The 16,367-nt window shown below is 38.5% G+C and overlaps 3 protein-coding genes across 5 annotated transcripts in view; 2 read left to right on the forward strand and 1 right to left on the reverse strand.

Annotated features, from left to right (window-relative positions):
- LOC100696902 (zinc-activated ligand-gated ion channel) overlaps positions 1-3,635 on the reverse strand; it is a 3,685-nt gene extending 50 nt beyond the window's left edge. The window contains exons 1-9 of the mRNA XM_003450034.5: positions 3,018-3,635; positions 2,753-2,901; positions 2,590-2,634; positions 2,398-2,504; positions 2,140-2,309; positions 1,608-1,723; positions 856-1,066; positions 595-753; positions 1-457 (exon numbers count right to left, since the gene is read on the reverse strand). The exon at positions 1-457 is cut by the window's left edge and continues 50 nt beyond it. Coding sequence (XP_003450082.2) covers positions 201-457; positions 595-753; positions 856-1,066; positions 1,608-1,723; positions 2,140-2,309; positions 2,398-2,504; positions 2,590-2,634; positions 2,753-2,901; positions 3,018-3,081 — 1,278 coding nt within the window. The 5' untranslated portion in view covers positions 3,082-3,635 and the 3' untranslated portion in view covers positions 1-200. The remainder of the gene's footprint in view (positions 458-594; positions 754-855; positions 1,067-1,607; positions 1,724-2,139; positions 2,310-2,397; positions 2,505-2,589; positions 2,635-2,752; positions 2,902-3,017) is intronic.
- Positions 3,636-5,121: 1,486 nt separating this feature from the next.
- LOC100711397 (inward rectifier potassium channel 16) lies at positions 5,122-9,906 on the forward strand. 3 transcript variants are annotated; one of them, XM_025906247.1, is made up of 3 exons: positions 5,122-5,343; positions 5,441-5,657; positions 8,547-9,906. In XM_025906247.1, the coding sequence occupies exon 3, from the start codon at positions 8,573-8,575 to the stop codon at positions 9,710-9,712; it is 1,140 nt and encodes a 379-aa protein (XP_025762032.1). In that variant the 5' UTR covers positions 5,122-5,343; positions 5,441-5,657; positions 8,547-8,572; the 3' UTR covers positions 9,713-9,906. The 3 variants fall into 3 exon arrangements, with proteins under 3 accessions (XP_025762032.1, XP_025762031.1, XP_013129743.1); XM_025906246.1 differs by having other exon boundaries at positions 5,466-5,657; XM_013274289.3 differs by lacking the exon at positions 5,122-5,343 and having other exon boundaries at positions 5,420-5,657.
- Positions 9,907-10,399: 493 nt separating this feature from the next.
- Positions 10,400-15,963, forward strand: LOC100711670 (inward rectifier potassium channel 2). Its single transcript, XM_005454944.4, has 2 exons — positions 10,400-10,587; positions 12,504-15,963. The coding sequence occupies exon 2, from the start codon at positions 12,752-12,754 to the stop codon at positions 14,066-14,068; it is 1,317 nt and encodes a 438-aa protein (XP_005455001.1). The 5' UTR covers positions 10,400-10,587; positions 12,504-12,751; the 3' UTR covers positions 14,069-15,963.
- Positions 15,964-16,367: the final 404 nt, after the last annotated feature.

Raw genomic sequence — 16,367 nt, forward strand, 5'->3', positions numbered from 1 at the left:
TTTTTTTGCTGAACACCCAAAGACAAAGTACAACTACACATCTGTAGACATCTGTAATTGGCATATCATAGTGATGGTGTGGTTTAACTAATCTAATACATACATGCAGAGGTGTTTATCAGTCATTGCAGCTGAAATGTACCCTAAGATTTAGCTTCAAGTAAATGTAGTTTGGTTTTAAGAGCAGCTCTTAATGCACATCAGTTATGCCAGAAATCAAAATGGTTAACTTCACATTTATAATTTAACATTATTACAGTCATAATAACAAGGTATCCAAGGCCACCAAGGAAATAGATCCAGAAAAAAGTCTTGTCCAGCATGTCGGCAAACTTGTGTTGCCTCTCCTTTTCCGCTTCGTTGGTCTCATGAGTTTCCAAGTATTTGGCCACTTTTCTGAGTATCTGACTGTTCTCTGAGCCATTCGGCTGGATGGTGCTAATGTCAGCTTTAATTTCTGGAAGGATTAGAGTAGGTTATGCCATTATTACTAAAAAAAATCAAGCCTCAATAAACATCAAGACACCTCATACATAGTAACATTTTACAGTTTCAATATTTGCAGGATTTGCTCTACAGTCAAGTCGTCCTTACCCTCATCCTCATTTTGTTCCTTGTTTTCTGTAATTTTGGGGGCTGATCCTTTGGACCAACAGCAGAAAACCAGTTGGCCTTCTAGGGATAACCTAGTAGTTAGCATGGACACCACCATGCTCACCACCAAGAAGATCAGGCAAATACAGAAGTGGGGTCCTGCAGCACAGACAAATATGTCAGGTTGGTTATTTAACACCCAGTGTGAGGCCATGTATATGGTTTGTTTGTGCACAAGTTTCTCTGTGTAACATGACTCACGGATTATTGGACTGCATTCACTGTCTCCGGGGAGCTGGCTATTTAGGATATTGATAAACAGGGTGAAGCTGAGCACCAGGGTGACCTTGAAAGCATTGCGTCCTCCACCTCGCAGTGGCAGAGCAAAGCTGACTATATCAACAAAGATGATCAAATAACTGGGCAGCATCAATGTTAAGAAAGGGTTGGTAGATTTGAGTTTTAGTTCCACCTTAGGAATATAACAGAAAACATAGCAGAATGAAATAAATTAAGTGGCTTTTCATTTTTGAAAGAATCTTTGTTACACTTGACACCTTTTTCCACCTATGTATTTAAATGTTAGCCAGTGTTCAATGTAAAGATGAAAAGGACATTATCTAAGGATGCAGCAGTTAATAAGATAATAAGTCCTTTCTTTGCTCGTCCTAGCTGTTTAAAAAATGTTGGGTCACCATCATATGTGACAAAAGAACCAGCAAATTCCCCTCCATGAAAGAAGATGGGTCTATGTACAGTCAGGTTCATTCATTTTTGGACAGTGACACAATTATTCACTGCAGTAAAGGCCCTGAAACAAAGCTTTTTGATGCTGGCTATGTGTTCTAAACTTCAGGAATTCAAAAAACACAATAATAATCATTTAATTCATTTTTAGTCTAATTAGTCTTTAACTACTGGAACCCCTTCCAGGGTATAAAAATGAATTTAACTCCTAAACAACAGTCACTGAAGTACCCTTAGTTACAAATGGCAGGCTTGGGTGAACTTACGTGGATGTAATTGCGGTCATCTCGTTTTTTCTGAAGATCTGCATCCACCGTTTGCCAGTCTCCGTGACTATTATCAGTCAGTATCAGGTCGCCAAACTTCAGTGTTGTACCACATTCTGAATAAAATTAAGTCTGCTTTGAGATTATTTTAAAATAGAGTCATAAAGATTATTTCTTTATAGTAGTCGAGGGACTTCTTGGCAATATTGTAGGACACAAATTAAAAGCAGTAAAACTGGTAGCAAAGACCTGCAGTGAATTAATTTATATTGTATTACCTTGAAGAACTGCAGTTACCCTGGTTTTTTTCATGTTATACTTTTATGATCGTTGATCATAAACGGTGATCAACTGTGTTGTTATGAGATTACCGTACTGTTAAAATTATTACAATTCTATTCAAATGGTAATGCATTCATTTTACATTTCAATTTATACAAATGGCCAAAAAAAGTATGCTAAAACAAGGCATCATAAAACACATCTCAGAAATGATCACATATGTAGTATATTAGTGAATTGCCGAGCTTACTGTCAGTGCCCCAGGCTTGTACTGCAACAGGACACACATCATAAGCGAAGGGATAGTTGAACAGGTTAACTTCACAGTTCACCTCTGCATTTATGATCAGATTGTCCTTCACTGTGCCGTTACTGTACACCAGCACATTAGCAGAGCTGTGCTTCAGAGTTGATGTTATTCTACACAGAAGAGATAAGTGATGTCTCAGAAGAATTTTAGCCATTGTTTGAACTGACTTAGCGATGGCTCTTGGATTAAACTACTTACGCGTTCGTTACAAAGAGCTCTGGAGTCCAGATTTTGTCTACTGGCAGAATTACTTCATCAAACTTGTACACCGATGTGTCCCACGCCAACTCAGGATCTTCCCATTCCTGTGTTTTCAAATCAAAATGTATTTTTTCAAAATAATGTTTTGGGGTTTGTTTTTACTTTTTTAAAAAGTATTTTGAAGCTTACGATCGAGGCTTGTAGAAGAATTAGTAGATGGAGTTGCTTTGTGTTCTGTTGAAAAGAAATTAGGTAACAAAGAACTGTCATACAGAGGAGTCACCAAAGAGGTCTAAATGGAGAAATGAAAATATATTCTAAATTAGCTCCACTACAAAAAGTTAATACTTACAACTTCCAGAGTCTGGTACTCTAATATTGGCACTCGGACTTCTTGAGTGCAGCTATCGTTCTGTGGCTGCGACAACAAATTTTTATCTATCAACACGTTACTTAGACATCGGCGACTTGTGCAGTTGGATGAATCCACAAGTTCTAAAACTGGAGAAAAGTTTGAACATAAGTTTGAATACTTTTTGCAACACTTTTTCATTGTTCTGCTCCCTCTTACAATATATTTTGTAGGATAAGCTATGACAAAATTAAGGTGCACTTACCTACAGTTATTACACTCAGTAAGAACATAGTCCTCACTAAATTGTGGGAAAGAACTTTCGGCATTTTTGTAGTTTCTAAACTGGACTTTATATCCAACTAAAAACTACAAATTGACCAACCAGTGGTGTGCAACTTTTTACCATAACTGTCCTATCGTCCTTGTTTAGGTTCAGCCCGACATGTCACTTTTATAACCCAACTATGCCGTGTAACCTCTTAGAGTGGGCACGCTTCAAGACACTGACACACAATAGCCTTTAGGAACACAATAACATGGTTATGTACAGAGGGTTCAGTGTGTTCGTGAGTGATCCTGTGTAAACAGAGAGCGCATTTATTTCCAGTGTATTTTTACCTACCAACAGATACAGGTAGCTCCAGCTGCTTTTTGTTATTAGAGCTATGCTAATCTGCCTCACAATGGGCTGTGTATGTCATACACAAGAGTGAACTGAAGCAACCAGTAATACAGACAGTAATGCTGAATGAGGCTGGTCTGCCAGCCACAGATTCAGAACAAAGATCTGAGACATCTGTGGTTTAAGTTAAGTTGAAAAAAGGCGTGACCATTGATCAAACACCCAGTTTCGACAGCTGCATGATGAATTCACTCAGAAGCTTATTAAGTTACATAATGCTCAGTCGAAATTCTGCATTGAGCTGGTACAATACATATTTTTTCATATGTAAAGACATATTGTTGCTGTACCCTATAGGCAGTATAATTATGGATTATTAACAATGCGAAAATAAACAGATCTCTCTGTCTTTCAAACTGCTGTGCCTCCGCGTGTTGATTTTAATAAAGGCCATCATTAAATTTCAAATTGTACAGCATATTATGTCATATTATGTTAATGAAAATTTTAATTAATGTGCATTTGGATTACATAGTTGTAATATGAAGAAAATAGTTATAATAGTTCCAGAAAACTAAATTTTCTAAAAAAAAAAAAAAAAAAAAAAAAATATGGCCTTAGTAATATTTTATGTGCTGGAAAGCATGCACTACTGTACATTTAACTCCTTGCATGCTTGACACATGATTTAACAACATCTCTTAAATTAAACCCTTCTTACCTCTTTTTCCAGCTCAAAACACCATCTTCTTTTTTAATCAAAGTTTTCTCTTATAAACTCTGTTGATTGTCTTTAATCTGATTGTTTCCTTACCACTTTTTCGTGGTGGCTCACTACAGTATCACTCCTAATCCATAGCAGTCACATACCTTTCAGTCACAGACACATAGTCTACATGTTTTATAATAGTCTTGAAAATAAAGTGAATTAATCTTGGCCCATCACTTGCATGGCCCTTTAATTCACTTAATTAATCTAATCTTAATTCAGGTATGTCATAATGTGTAGCCTTGCAGACAAATACATTGAATTATGTATTCAATATTGAATATATTGAATCATACTTGTTATTAATCTCTGGGTCTCTTCCACAGCATGTCTTTTGTCCAGTCTTCCTTCTCTCACCCCACCTGGTCGTGGCAGATGGCCCCGCCCCTCCCTGAGCCTGGTTCTGCTGGAGGTTTCTTCCTGTTAAAAGTGAGTTTTTCCTTCCCACTGTCACCATAGGGGGTCATATGATTGTTGTGTTTTTCTCAGTATGTATTATTGTAGGGTCTACCTTACAATATAGAGCACCTTGAGGCGACTGTTGTTGTGATTTGGCGCTATATTAAAAAATGAATTGAATTGACAGTCAGCATGAGCTTATTGTATTGGTTATCTGATCAAAATCTTCTTTTAACTAGTTTACATTTTTACTTTTACCTCTTAAGGGCCATGCATGTCTTTATAGGCCTGTATGGCCCTGCACAGTGTGGAGGGAGAAACTGTAAATAAATCAATAAACTAATGAATACACTCTTGTGTAACTTTCATATTTTTGTGTTATTAGTCATGTAGTTAAATAGATATACTATTTCTTGTCTGATTTCACTTATTCAATATAAAGCTGCTGCTTGCAAGTGACACACTGATGAACTTCCCTTCCAGGTTATCTCTCAGAGGAATGTCTCTTATCTCTGTCTTCACACATTATTTTAGAAAATCATCTTCGTGAATCAGGCAGGTTTTGAAATAGAGGGACGATCGTGTTCTATTTTTGAAAGCACAAGAAGTTTGTTTTGCTGTTGCTGACCTTCTTGCAGCTAAATTTGCTCTTATGACTGCAGTAAAAGTGGTTTGAAACGTAGTGTGCACTTTCGGTTCACTTGTGATCTTCCTTGTCTTATCAGAGCTAAATTGGGGACAATCGAGACAAAGAAAATCTGTGTGCCAATGACAACGCCTTTACATAACTGAGCAAAGGTTAACTTCTTTTCTAATAAATCACAGAAATTTAACGTGAAAAGGCTTTAACAGACATACCTGTTTTGTTGTAAGGAACTTCTAAAATATTCCATAGGTCATAAATTCTTGCATCCAATAAGGTTTCAAGGAGAGGTGCTAGCAGTGATATCACAAAAAAATGGGACTTTGCCTCAGGACCAGGCCGGCCCCCTACAATGTCACACTCTGCAGCCAACTAAATGTGAAGGTTACCACAACTTGAGCAACACATCGTCTTATGCTTGGTGGAATTGATGGACGTGACACCTGATGTACTCTGATCTACTCTGCACGTAAGTTGAACATGTTTGTGCTTCGCAATGGGTTCATTAAAGGGGTACCTAATGTGTAAGACAGCGTTTTTAATCGAATGATCATATTTTCTAATAAAAGAATTAACTTCGTGAGCTACAAAAAAAAAATGCATAATTTCTTTTACTTAATAATTGATAATATTTAAAAGACAAGAGACTACGTTTATAAAAGTAAAGCTCACAAAAATCACAGAAAACAAAAGAGACATTCAGTTATAATAAGTGGATCCTAAATAATCTTTTATTATGATTATTATTATTAATCTAAAAACAAGGAACTAATTTGGAAAGACATTTAAAATTTCACCGGCTGGAAATCCGAAACAAAACAGCTAATATAATTGAATGATGCAAAAGTGCTAGTTAATTAACAGGTAAGACAGCTTAATGTGCTCTCATTCAGCACAGTAATGTAGTCCTATGGAAAGTGGGAAATCACGTACTTGTGTTACAAGGAGAAAAATAAGACTGACGAAAAGCATCCTTCATGCACACAAGCGATAGTGATATATACATTGTAAACTGCAATGACTTAACAGCATACTTGATCTGTGTCATTTCAACTGTCTTGTAGAATTCCTCGAGGGTGGGAGTGGTTTCAGTTACCCTTTTCTTAGACCTGACTGTCCTTGTCATTTGACATTCAGAGAACAGACTGATTGTTGCAGCAAATATGAGTCTAGCATTCACCTACTTGTAATCCAAATACCTTTGCACTTGTTTTCCTGTTTCTTTCTGTGCATTAATTTAACATATACCAAAGACATTACCTTGACATAGTTTTCTATGGAAGACTGAGTAAAAAGTAGAAATAAGACAGTTCATATTTTGGGCTGACATTTATGAATCTGTCAGGAACACTGATTTGAAGATGATGTTGATTGACACGACTGTACAAACATTAACACTAACAGTAATCCACAGTTATTTGGTTTCATAATTAAACCACAGGAGATGTAAGATTAGACTTATTGAGTAGCCATTTATCTCAAGAGCAGATAAACACCAGCATGCAGCTCATTCAATTAAGTAATAAAAACACTGACTGGATTGACATAGCTTATTGATCTGTGATTAAGATCCTGAAGAACAAAACTGGTAACAAGGTTAAAGCGGTGCCTTTGATCGTCAGGTGTCATTTATTTTATCAATAACACCTGAAGTAAGCGTGTGTGCTGCAGACAAAAAGTGATAAAACCGTCTTGGCTTTGACTTATTTTATGTGTTACTAAAAGAAGTAGGTGTGGTTAAAGTTTGACATCTGAGGTAACATTTGGAGGTGAAAACTGTTAGAGGTTGTTGGTGAGTAATTATTTACCCTTTCGATAACAAACGCAGATTAATAACTACACCGCACTAAGGTCAAGATTTTTGCTTAATTAACCGAGACAAACCGAGACTTAAGTTCTTAGGATTGGAGTAAAAACTTACAGTAGCTGACCTTAACTTTTTATGACTTTAATTTCTCAGAAGTCATTTGCACTCTGTTATCAAAACACTGGTCACTGCTCCCTGCTGGCCATTGTCACATCTGGAAGACAGCAAACTTGGCTAAAATTCAAAACTAAAGAGATGAGCCGAAGTGATTAAAAAGAGGTTTTTCACTGAGGAAAACAGGTTTTCCTGACCCATAGCTTGAGTTAATCTTGTTGGATGGTAAGGGCCTAATCTATATATAGCAACAAAGTCTGTAAAAGTGAGTAATTTAGCAAGCAAAATGTGTTAAAGTAAAGAAAAATGCACAGACAATACAGTAAAGGACGTATCATTATGAAAGAATTATGTCAGGCACTCAAACAAAATATTAAGCTTGACAGGATAAAAAAATACACACTACACATCTAACATACATACATAACATACTATACATCTAACAATTCTGATCATTAACAGTTGAAAATTGAAATTGAAAAAAAAATTGATCCAACTAAGTTAATGCAATATTTTTCTTACTTAAATAACGGTTAAGTACAATAAGATCAGAAAACTAGTGTTTATGGAAGCTTGTTGAAATGCCGTGAACTTGACATTTTGACTTAGATCTGCCTGGTAATTGTTTTTTGGGCCTTTTTTTTTCTTCCAGTGGTAGAAACATACACGTTTGTTCTTTTTCCTGTAAAAACCAGCTGGTGTTTTGTCCAAGACAAAAACAACATAAGAGGAAGAAAATGGCATACTCACAATATAACAGAGGAACATGCCGTGCTTACATAAGTCTGTGTAATTGCCCTAATAACAATTTGGTATCAATATGATAAAAATGGTTTTGGACCTGGATTATATCTGACCTCTCTTAATGTCTTATATAACTCTTTCTATGCAATTGATGGCTAAACTTAAACATTAATGTGTGCGTGCAAGTTACAATGCTCGGCTTGTGGTTTGATCATTTACTGAACAATGACTGATTTATTATTTTTTTCCCATATCTGTACTAATGAGTCTGACCAGGGGCGACCACAGCGCTATTTTTTTATGCCTAACTGTAGATTTATTAACTGGCTTATTTTCAGTGCTGGTAATTTAACAGAAATGAAAAGAAAAATTCCACTTCACAATTGCGCTTTTTTATAATGTGGCCATATAAGTGTTTATTGAAAGCTTTGTAATGGAACTTTTTAGTTAATCATCAGCCAACAAGAAGCAGGTGATCATGAGGTCTATTTTTTCACACCTGCTCATTTACTGCTAATAGCCAAAGGCACAGAGTGACCGTGGCTGCTAAAACATGAAGGTTTTGAGTCTGCATCTACATTTTAGTCACATGTAATGAGTGAATTAATACATGAATTCACTGACACGTTATTCAAGGTAGAAGATGCCTGATGTTTTAGTCTGCATTTTCATGTCATCTCTGTCTTTCTGCAGGAGACTGAACTTTAGATTTAATCAAGATGAGCACAGAAAGAAGTGAGCAGGTCATTGATACCTGCTGCACCACAGTCCACACGCTGGGCAGGCAAAATGCAAAGAAGGAAAAGAGTCTCCGCTACATGCAAAAAGATGGCAAGTTCCCTGTGATGTTTCAACAGGCCCCTGGAGACTGGATCACATATTGGATCGACATCTTCACCAGTCTTGTAGAGATCCGCTGGAGAATGATGTTCCTTATTTTCTCCCTTAATAACATTGTCTCTTGGCTTCTTTTTGGTCTGTGTTATTGGTTAATTGCCCATGTAAATGGAGACAATGATAATGCAGATGATGATCTCTGTGTTTCAAATGTGCGCGACTTCACTGGGGCATTTTTGTTCTCAATGGAGACCGGGGCGACTATTGGTTACGGCTACAGGCATGTAACCGAGAACTCTATTGTAGCTATCATTTTGGTGACGATTCAAATTGTGTTTAGCTGTATTCTTGACACAGTTGTCATTGGCGTTGTTGTAGCTAAGATGGCATCTGCTCGTAAGAGAGCCCAGACGGTGGGTTTCAGCAGATGCGCAGTGGTCAACTTACGAGACAGGGTTCTGTGCCTGTCATGGCGCCTCGGGGACTTCAGAGGTAATCACATCCTGGAGGGGGTCGTCAGTGTCCAGTTAATCCGCTATGTAAAACGGCCAGTGGGGTCAATTGTAATCACTTACCAGGACTTAGATATAGAGGAAAGGGAGATTGTCCTTGCCACACCTACCACTATTATTCACAAGCTTGAGCCTGGCAGTCCCCTGTACAACATGGGCCCTGATGACCTGATGGACAATCACTTTGAGCTGGTAGTTTCTTTCACCTACACAGGGGACTCCACAGGAATACTCCACCAAACACGTGCTTCCTACACATCAGCAGACATCCGCTGGGGCCAGCGTTTCCAGGACATGCTGAAAATGGGCAAGAAACACTACAAGTTGGACTACAGTCTGTTTAATGTGACCACATGGGTGCCGGTGCCTTTCCTCAGTGCAGAGGAATACGACAGGAGGGGACGTCCTGCAGATGGCACCACACTTTTACCAATAGGGAAGAGAAACAGACACATTGCTCAGGTGAATCTTAATATCAGTGAGGAGATGATTCTGCAAACATTTTTGTAGATGAAATGACAAAAGAAATCAAAATGAAATTAAAATGCAATTTGCACTGTTCCCATAAAGATTCTGTGATAAGGTGAGCTTTTGTAAATATGTTTATAGCCAATGTAAAATCATGTAGTACAGCATTCGGAAATTCATGTTTGTTTCTGCTATGTAAAATGTAAGTGTAAGTAAAATAAATATGGAAAAATCTGCTCTTTGGTCATTTTAAAATAGGTTTTATTTCCACTTGCATTATAAAAATAGTACCAGCCATAAAAGCCTGTTTGAGTCCGGTGTATGTAATCACCTTTGTAGCTCTTTACCTCCCCCTTGTGTTCACCCACTCAATAGTCCCGCAGTCCTAGAGATTTTGTGCAGGTCAGGGATACGGTCATATCGTTCTCACACAGTTAGTTTATTTTCTTTAGCCTTAAACACCGATTGGCAAACACCTTACCTCAGTGCCTTCATACACTGTATTCCTGTGACCAGTTTCATGTTTGTTGATTGCATCCAGCTTGAAGTTTTACAAGTGATGCTGAATGAGTGTCCCATCTGCCAAAGAGTACATTAATAAACAAACTAATAAATAAGAACGATATAAAACCTCTTTTTGGACTAGAAACCTCAAACAGGCGCTGCAGCTTTCCATTGGTCGTCACTGCCACGGGGGCGGGGATATGCGCACGTGTTTTTAAAGTCTGTCTTTGCAACCACAAAAATCTTCTTCAGTATTGCTGGAGAGGGTTATGGCAGAATTTACAGCTCCACACGAGAAGCCAGAAGAAAATAATAACAGAACCTCGAGATTTAAAAAAAGGGCAAAGTGCGCATATCTGGCGCGCATATGGGACTTAAAAGAAACTATCCAATTTGCAGCCAAGGACTAACAGGTAGGTAAAAACGTGTTGTGGGAATGTTCTTGTAGTAATGGATATGGGGACTTTAGGAGTAGTTGAATGTGCGTATTGATGTTGTCACGTTTTTTAAGGAACGAAAAGTTTTAATCAGAAAATAATACCACTTCTAAAAAAAAGTTCATTTATCCATTGGTGTACTAGTAGTATATAATAATGTTATTGTTAGTGTAGTGTGGTTTCGGAGACTGCAGGATGTGAACTGGATATTCTGCAATGACTGTCTTTGATTTGAACTAAACTGCAGTAGGTGTAATATACATGCACGGGGTGTTTTCTTTTTTAATTTTTATAAGTTGTTAATTGTATAATAAAAAAAAGATCAGAAATAACACACAGCATATATATATATATACATATATATACACACACACACACACACACACACACATATATATTTCATAGATGCCATCTGCTGAGTGATTGGCTATATCTATCGATTTCTGTAATGAAAAATAGAGCACCTTTATGTAACCAGTTTCCATCTGCCTCAGCTGTTAGCTCTAAATGAGAACACATGCAAAACAAACAATCCCAGGTTGTGCAGCCTTTAGAAGCCTTTTCTGTCACCATGAAACAACCTGCAGTAATAAGTGATGTGATAGTGAGCAGATAAAAGCTAACTGAGCGGGAAAGGACTGAATAGTGCAATAAGGAAGGAAGCTTGCTATGCACTCAGTGAAGGTTTATCAGCACTTGCAAAGCTGGAGATCTGAATCCACAGTAAGTGTTTGAGTTTGTGTCCCACAATACACCAGTATAATTGCTTGTATAAGACTCCTTGCAAGCGTAGGGGAGAAAACAAAACAAGATAAAAATATTTTTAACTTGGAACAAGCATGGTTTAAATTTCCTGTAAAGTAAATAGCAAGTAAAATCCATTTAAAACCTGAAACCTATTAAACAAAATGTTTTGGCATGCTTTGCTCTGTGTAAATGGTGCCTCATATTGTGAGTAGCCTGTTGCTGTTTCTAGTTGACCCCACAATGACATCATAAGAAGTTGAGAAAACAGAGATGATGCAGGGAAACCACGTCCAGCAAATCTTATCCCATGTGACCCTTGACAATATCCAAAACTATTTAAATGACTTGTGCTATCAAAAAGCTTCGTTTTTTTTTGTTTTTTTTTAAATGGGCTACAATTTCAGAGTTAAGCACAATCAGAATATGCACTGAAAAGGGCTCTGGACTTCATTTATGCACTTCAGATGTGAAACTCCGATGAGATAATGAGTTTAAAAAGTGGAGCGGGGATTTATTTTGGCACCACCAGAGTGTGTCTGGCTGTCCATAACCTTTTGTAGCCTGTGGTGTTGTATTTTAATGGACCTCTCATGCCACACACATCAAGTCAATAGCTTTTCTAATTTAGCTGTCCTTGTTGTTCTGTTACATATAAAGCAAGGCTACTGGTTCATTAACTGTGGTTCAGGGCAACTCTCTATTCGCTCAGTAATGAAATGTAATAACTTGTGAATGTGCTGTAGGTTTTTACATAGATGCAACATGTGATTTTGTTATGTCTGTCCAGAGCTGCAGCTTGTACTGTATTTTTCTTTGAGAGCCTCACTGTATTAACATGAGCTTGATCTATAATTTGACTCAGTTCCCCAAGGACGGGCCTGCCCTAATTAATACTTATATTAAGCAGTGTAAACATCCTTTCCTACTTTGCCAGGTGTCTAATACTTTCCTTCTATTACTGCTAATCTATGCACAATCTGTTGACTGTGCTTTCTGACTGCTCAGGACACACTGTTTATGCATTTTCTGAGAGTATACTACAATTGTGCTATTAACTTTGGACGTGCACTGCATTATTTATTTAACACCTACCACACACCTAGCTGTGCTGATCTTTGTTGTCTCTCTGTCTATAATTTCCACAGCCCATTTTACTAATGAGGTTCAAGCCAGGCATCAAAGAAGAGTGACCAGCCCTCACCAACAGTGCTCAGCACTGGCAGAGAAGCACAGACCTAGTCTCCCCCGTCCCTCACAGGACTGAGTCCTGTTTCCCACATTTTCTGCACAAGTTTGTCCTCAAGATCATTTAAAACTGTTTCTCCAACGCTTCTACCAAAAACTTAGACTGTTTTCCAAAGCAGAATCGGCCCAGCCCTCCCAAGAGGAAACTATGGGGAGTGTGAGAGGCCACCGTTACAGCATTGTGTCCTCTGAGGAAGATGGCATGAAGCTGGCGAATATTGCCGTGCCAAACGGCTACGTCAATGGCAACGTCAACAAGGGGCATACGCAACACCAACATCAGAGCCGCTTTGTCAGGAAGGATGGCCACTGCAATGTGCAGTTTATCAATATGAGCGAGAAAGGCCAGCGTTACCTGGCAGATATCTTCACCACCTGCGTGGACATTCGCTGGCGCTGGATGCTGGTCGTATTCTGCCTTTCTTTCCTGCTGTCATGGCTCTTTTTTGGCTTTGTCTTTTGGTTAGTGGCTCTCTCTTATGGGGACTTGCAGAATGAGACTCAGATGTGTGTTTCCAACGTGGACAGTTTTACTGCTGCTTTTTTGTTCTCAGTGGAGACACAAACCACAATTGGCTATGGTTATCGCTATGTGACAGAGGAATGCCCCATTGCTGTTTTTATGGTCGTCTTCCAAAGCATCGTAGGCTGCATCATTGATGCTTTTATCATCGGTGCCGTCATGGCCAAGATGGCAAAGCCCAAAAAGAGGAATGAGACGCTGGTGTTCAGTCACTATGCTACAGTGGCCATGAGAGACGGCAAGCTTTGCCTGATGTGGCGGGTGGGAAACCTGAGGAAGAGTCACCTGGTGGAGGCCCACGTAAGGGCCCAACTCCTCAAGTCCCGTACCACTGCCGAGGGAGAGTTCATCCCTCTCGATCAGGTAGACATCGACGTAGGCTTTGACAGTGGGATTGACAGAATTTTCTTGGTGTCTCCAATTACCATTGTTCATGAGATTGATGAGGACAGCCCATTTTATGAGCTGAGCAAGCAGGAGTTGGAAACGTCAGAGTTTGAGATTGTGGTGATCCTGGAGGGCATGGTGGAGGCCACAGCCATGACTACTCAGTGTCGGAGCTCCTATATTGCCAGCGAGATCCTCTGGGGCCACCGCTTTGAGCCAGTGCTCTTTGAAGAAAAGAACTACTATAAAGTGGACTATTCTCGCTTTGACAACACCTATGAGGTGCCCAGCACGCCCAGCTGTAGTGCCAGGGAACTGGCTGAGAAGAAGTCCACTGCCTCTAGCTCGAGGAACTCCTTTTGTTATGAGAATGAAGTGGCTCTTGAAAAAGTTGAAATGGAGGAGGAGTTTGAGGAGGAAGAAAACATGGTAATGAGGAGTGTTGAGGTTTGCGCACTTGAGGACAGAAACACAGATGAGGTGTTAGACTCTGAATGCAACCTTGACTCTTTGCCTTTAGAGTCAAGGCCATTGACGGCAGAATCAGAAATATGACCGCAGGTTAAAAACTGTCACAGGGTACGTGAAGTTTCATATGACTTGGGTCTCGATTGCTGTGTTTGAAAATACAGGGCAAATAAACCCTGCAATTTGAGTATGAACTTCTCAGTATGCAGAAGCTCTCACATGAAACAACACGTAGAGACAAATGTGTTGTGTATGGTGTAAGTGGTGAGAGATTAACTGGTTGCATGGTGCCAGAGGAATAAAATGGGATAGATGCCTTCGCTAATACACACTGTGCAGTTTGTTTCTGTGCACAATGCAGAATATTATCCACGGTAAAACATTTTACTAGAATAGTCAGTTCATTTAATGACTAAATTTGCCTATTTAATCAATTGCATATTCCCAGTTTGCACTTTTTGCATGTGGTTCATCTATGGTGTAATACCTCATCCTTGTGGAATAAATGTCACAAGGCTGTGATTAGCTAGACTAATTTTACATATATGTAATTTTATACATATATAAAAAACAAGGAATTATTTGAATCACAGGTTTTCATCATTCTTTCCAGCAACAATCCAAACCTATGAGTTTTTAATCATAAATTTAATGACAACATTTTTGTTTAACAGGCTGTAACATTTTTACAAGTTTAACCACCATTAAATAAACAAGGTATCATTTGTTAATGAGCTGGTCTCTTAGCAAAGTTTATTTGCAGTATTCTTCAATGTGTTGATTTGAAAGCTCGATTGAGGAAAATTATGTCTTGCACAGATTACGGGCATAAGTACACTGCTGTCCTCAACCTATCATCTTGTCTATAGAGCATCTCTTGCAATGTGTGCCTTAACAGACGTCTTAGTCCCAGTAGAGGCACTCAGGTGGTTTGGCTTCGACTGCGCACACAATGCATTAGATGTAAACCAGAAGAAGTAGCGTTAAGATGTGATTCATTGTGCAATATACTGCCACTTCTTACAGGTCTTTGTGTTGTAATGTGCAATACTGTTCAGTGGTGGAAAGTGGCAGGAAGCTCAACCTTGAGCCAAGGCTATGAATGTTGATGACAGCTGCTGCTAAGTTACATATTGTATGTCAGACAGAAATCTAGAAGCCAAAATGTATTATTTGTGTTTTAAAGCGTTTTGAAGTTTGCTGATGCAGCCTATAGTTTTATTTCTAGCTATAGACAAGCATGACTCTTGTCGGTGTGTTTTCCAAAGCTTTAGTGCACTTTCTTCCTCACTTGAGATTTTTCCTCCCAGTAAGAGCAGAAACTGTGTTATTTCCTAAAAGCCAGATGTGCACATATTAATTAGACGCAACTGTAACACATCTGTTAGTTAATTGGAAACTTGAACTGATCCTCATCTAACAGAGCTTGGCTTTTGAAACACTGAATTATTTGAATAGCTTTTTAACATGTTATTTTAACATCAGTGTTCTTGGCAACTTGGGAGATTTGCAGAATTTGGACACCTCCTTTTTAACCTTCTAGCTTCCTTACTGTGGGTCTTGTGAAGTTATTTGTCATTTCTGAATGGACCCCTGCTTTGTCTTATGAAAGATCAGGACTAATAATTCACTTACAATCAGAAATCCTGGCCGGATGGAGAGGGCTTGACTTCAGTCTTACATAACATTAAGCTTTACCTATTACTCTAGGAGTTATTATGACACATTCGAGCGTGGATAATGTCAGTGGATGCCAGAACACTGTAATGCTTTTTTGGTAAGGAAATCTCACATGGGCACTTCTCCTGTCTTAGATTTTTATTTTTCTACCAGGGTCTTCCCACCTTCCTGCACAAACCACAGACTGAACAGATTTTTTTTTTATCTTTTGTAAATTATAATGCAAATACTGTATTCTGATATTGCAGTTGTTGAAAACAGTTTGTCCTTTTTTCAATAAAAAATAAATAAATAAAATGAAATCATCATGAAGTTGATGCATTAATTGTAAACTCCGCATCATGGAGATATTGTGTCTGCATGACCTTGTGATCTGACTATCCATCCTGCTCTGTCGCTTTCCCCAGCAAAACTTTATCAAGAGCTGTGTGGTGCTGTGACCCAAATTTCCAGCTGTCAAAGCTAACGCCATCAATTTCTGTATTTCAACAAACTGATTCACTCCACTTCTGTGAAAGCCCACAGTGGCAGGTGGCTTAACTGGATATAATTTTTAATGACACAATGGAAATAATTTCTACTTCACTTTTCTCTGCCTTTTTCCGTAAACTGTGGGAAATAAATTCTGCGGTGTACAATTTCTCAAGGAAAAGTGTTGATATGTAACAGTATAATATCAGAATGGGTAGCTCTGTTTATCCATTGG

This window comes from Oreochromis niloticus, linkage group LG4, assembly GCF_001858045.2.
Source record: "Oreochromis niloticus isolate F11D_XX linkage group LG4, O_niloticus_UMD_NMBU, whole genome shotgun sequence".
NCBI classification, from domain to species: Eukaryota; Metazoa; Chordata; class Actinopteri; order Cichliformes; family Cichlidae; genus Oreochromis; species Oreochromis niloticus.

Excerpts from the sequence above, each read along its gene's own strand:
- LOC100711397 (XM_025906247.1), top strand. The coding sequence starts at position 8,573 with ATGAGCACAGAAAGAAGTGAGCAGGTCATTGATACCTGCTGCACCACA.
- LOC100711670 (XM_005454944.4), top strand. The coding sequence starts at position 12,752 with ATGGGGAGTGTGAGAGGCCACCGTTACAGCATTGTGTCCTCTGAGGAA.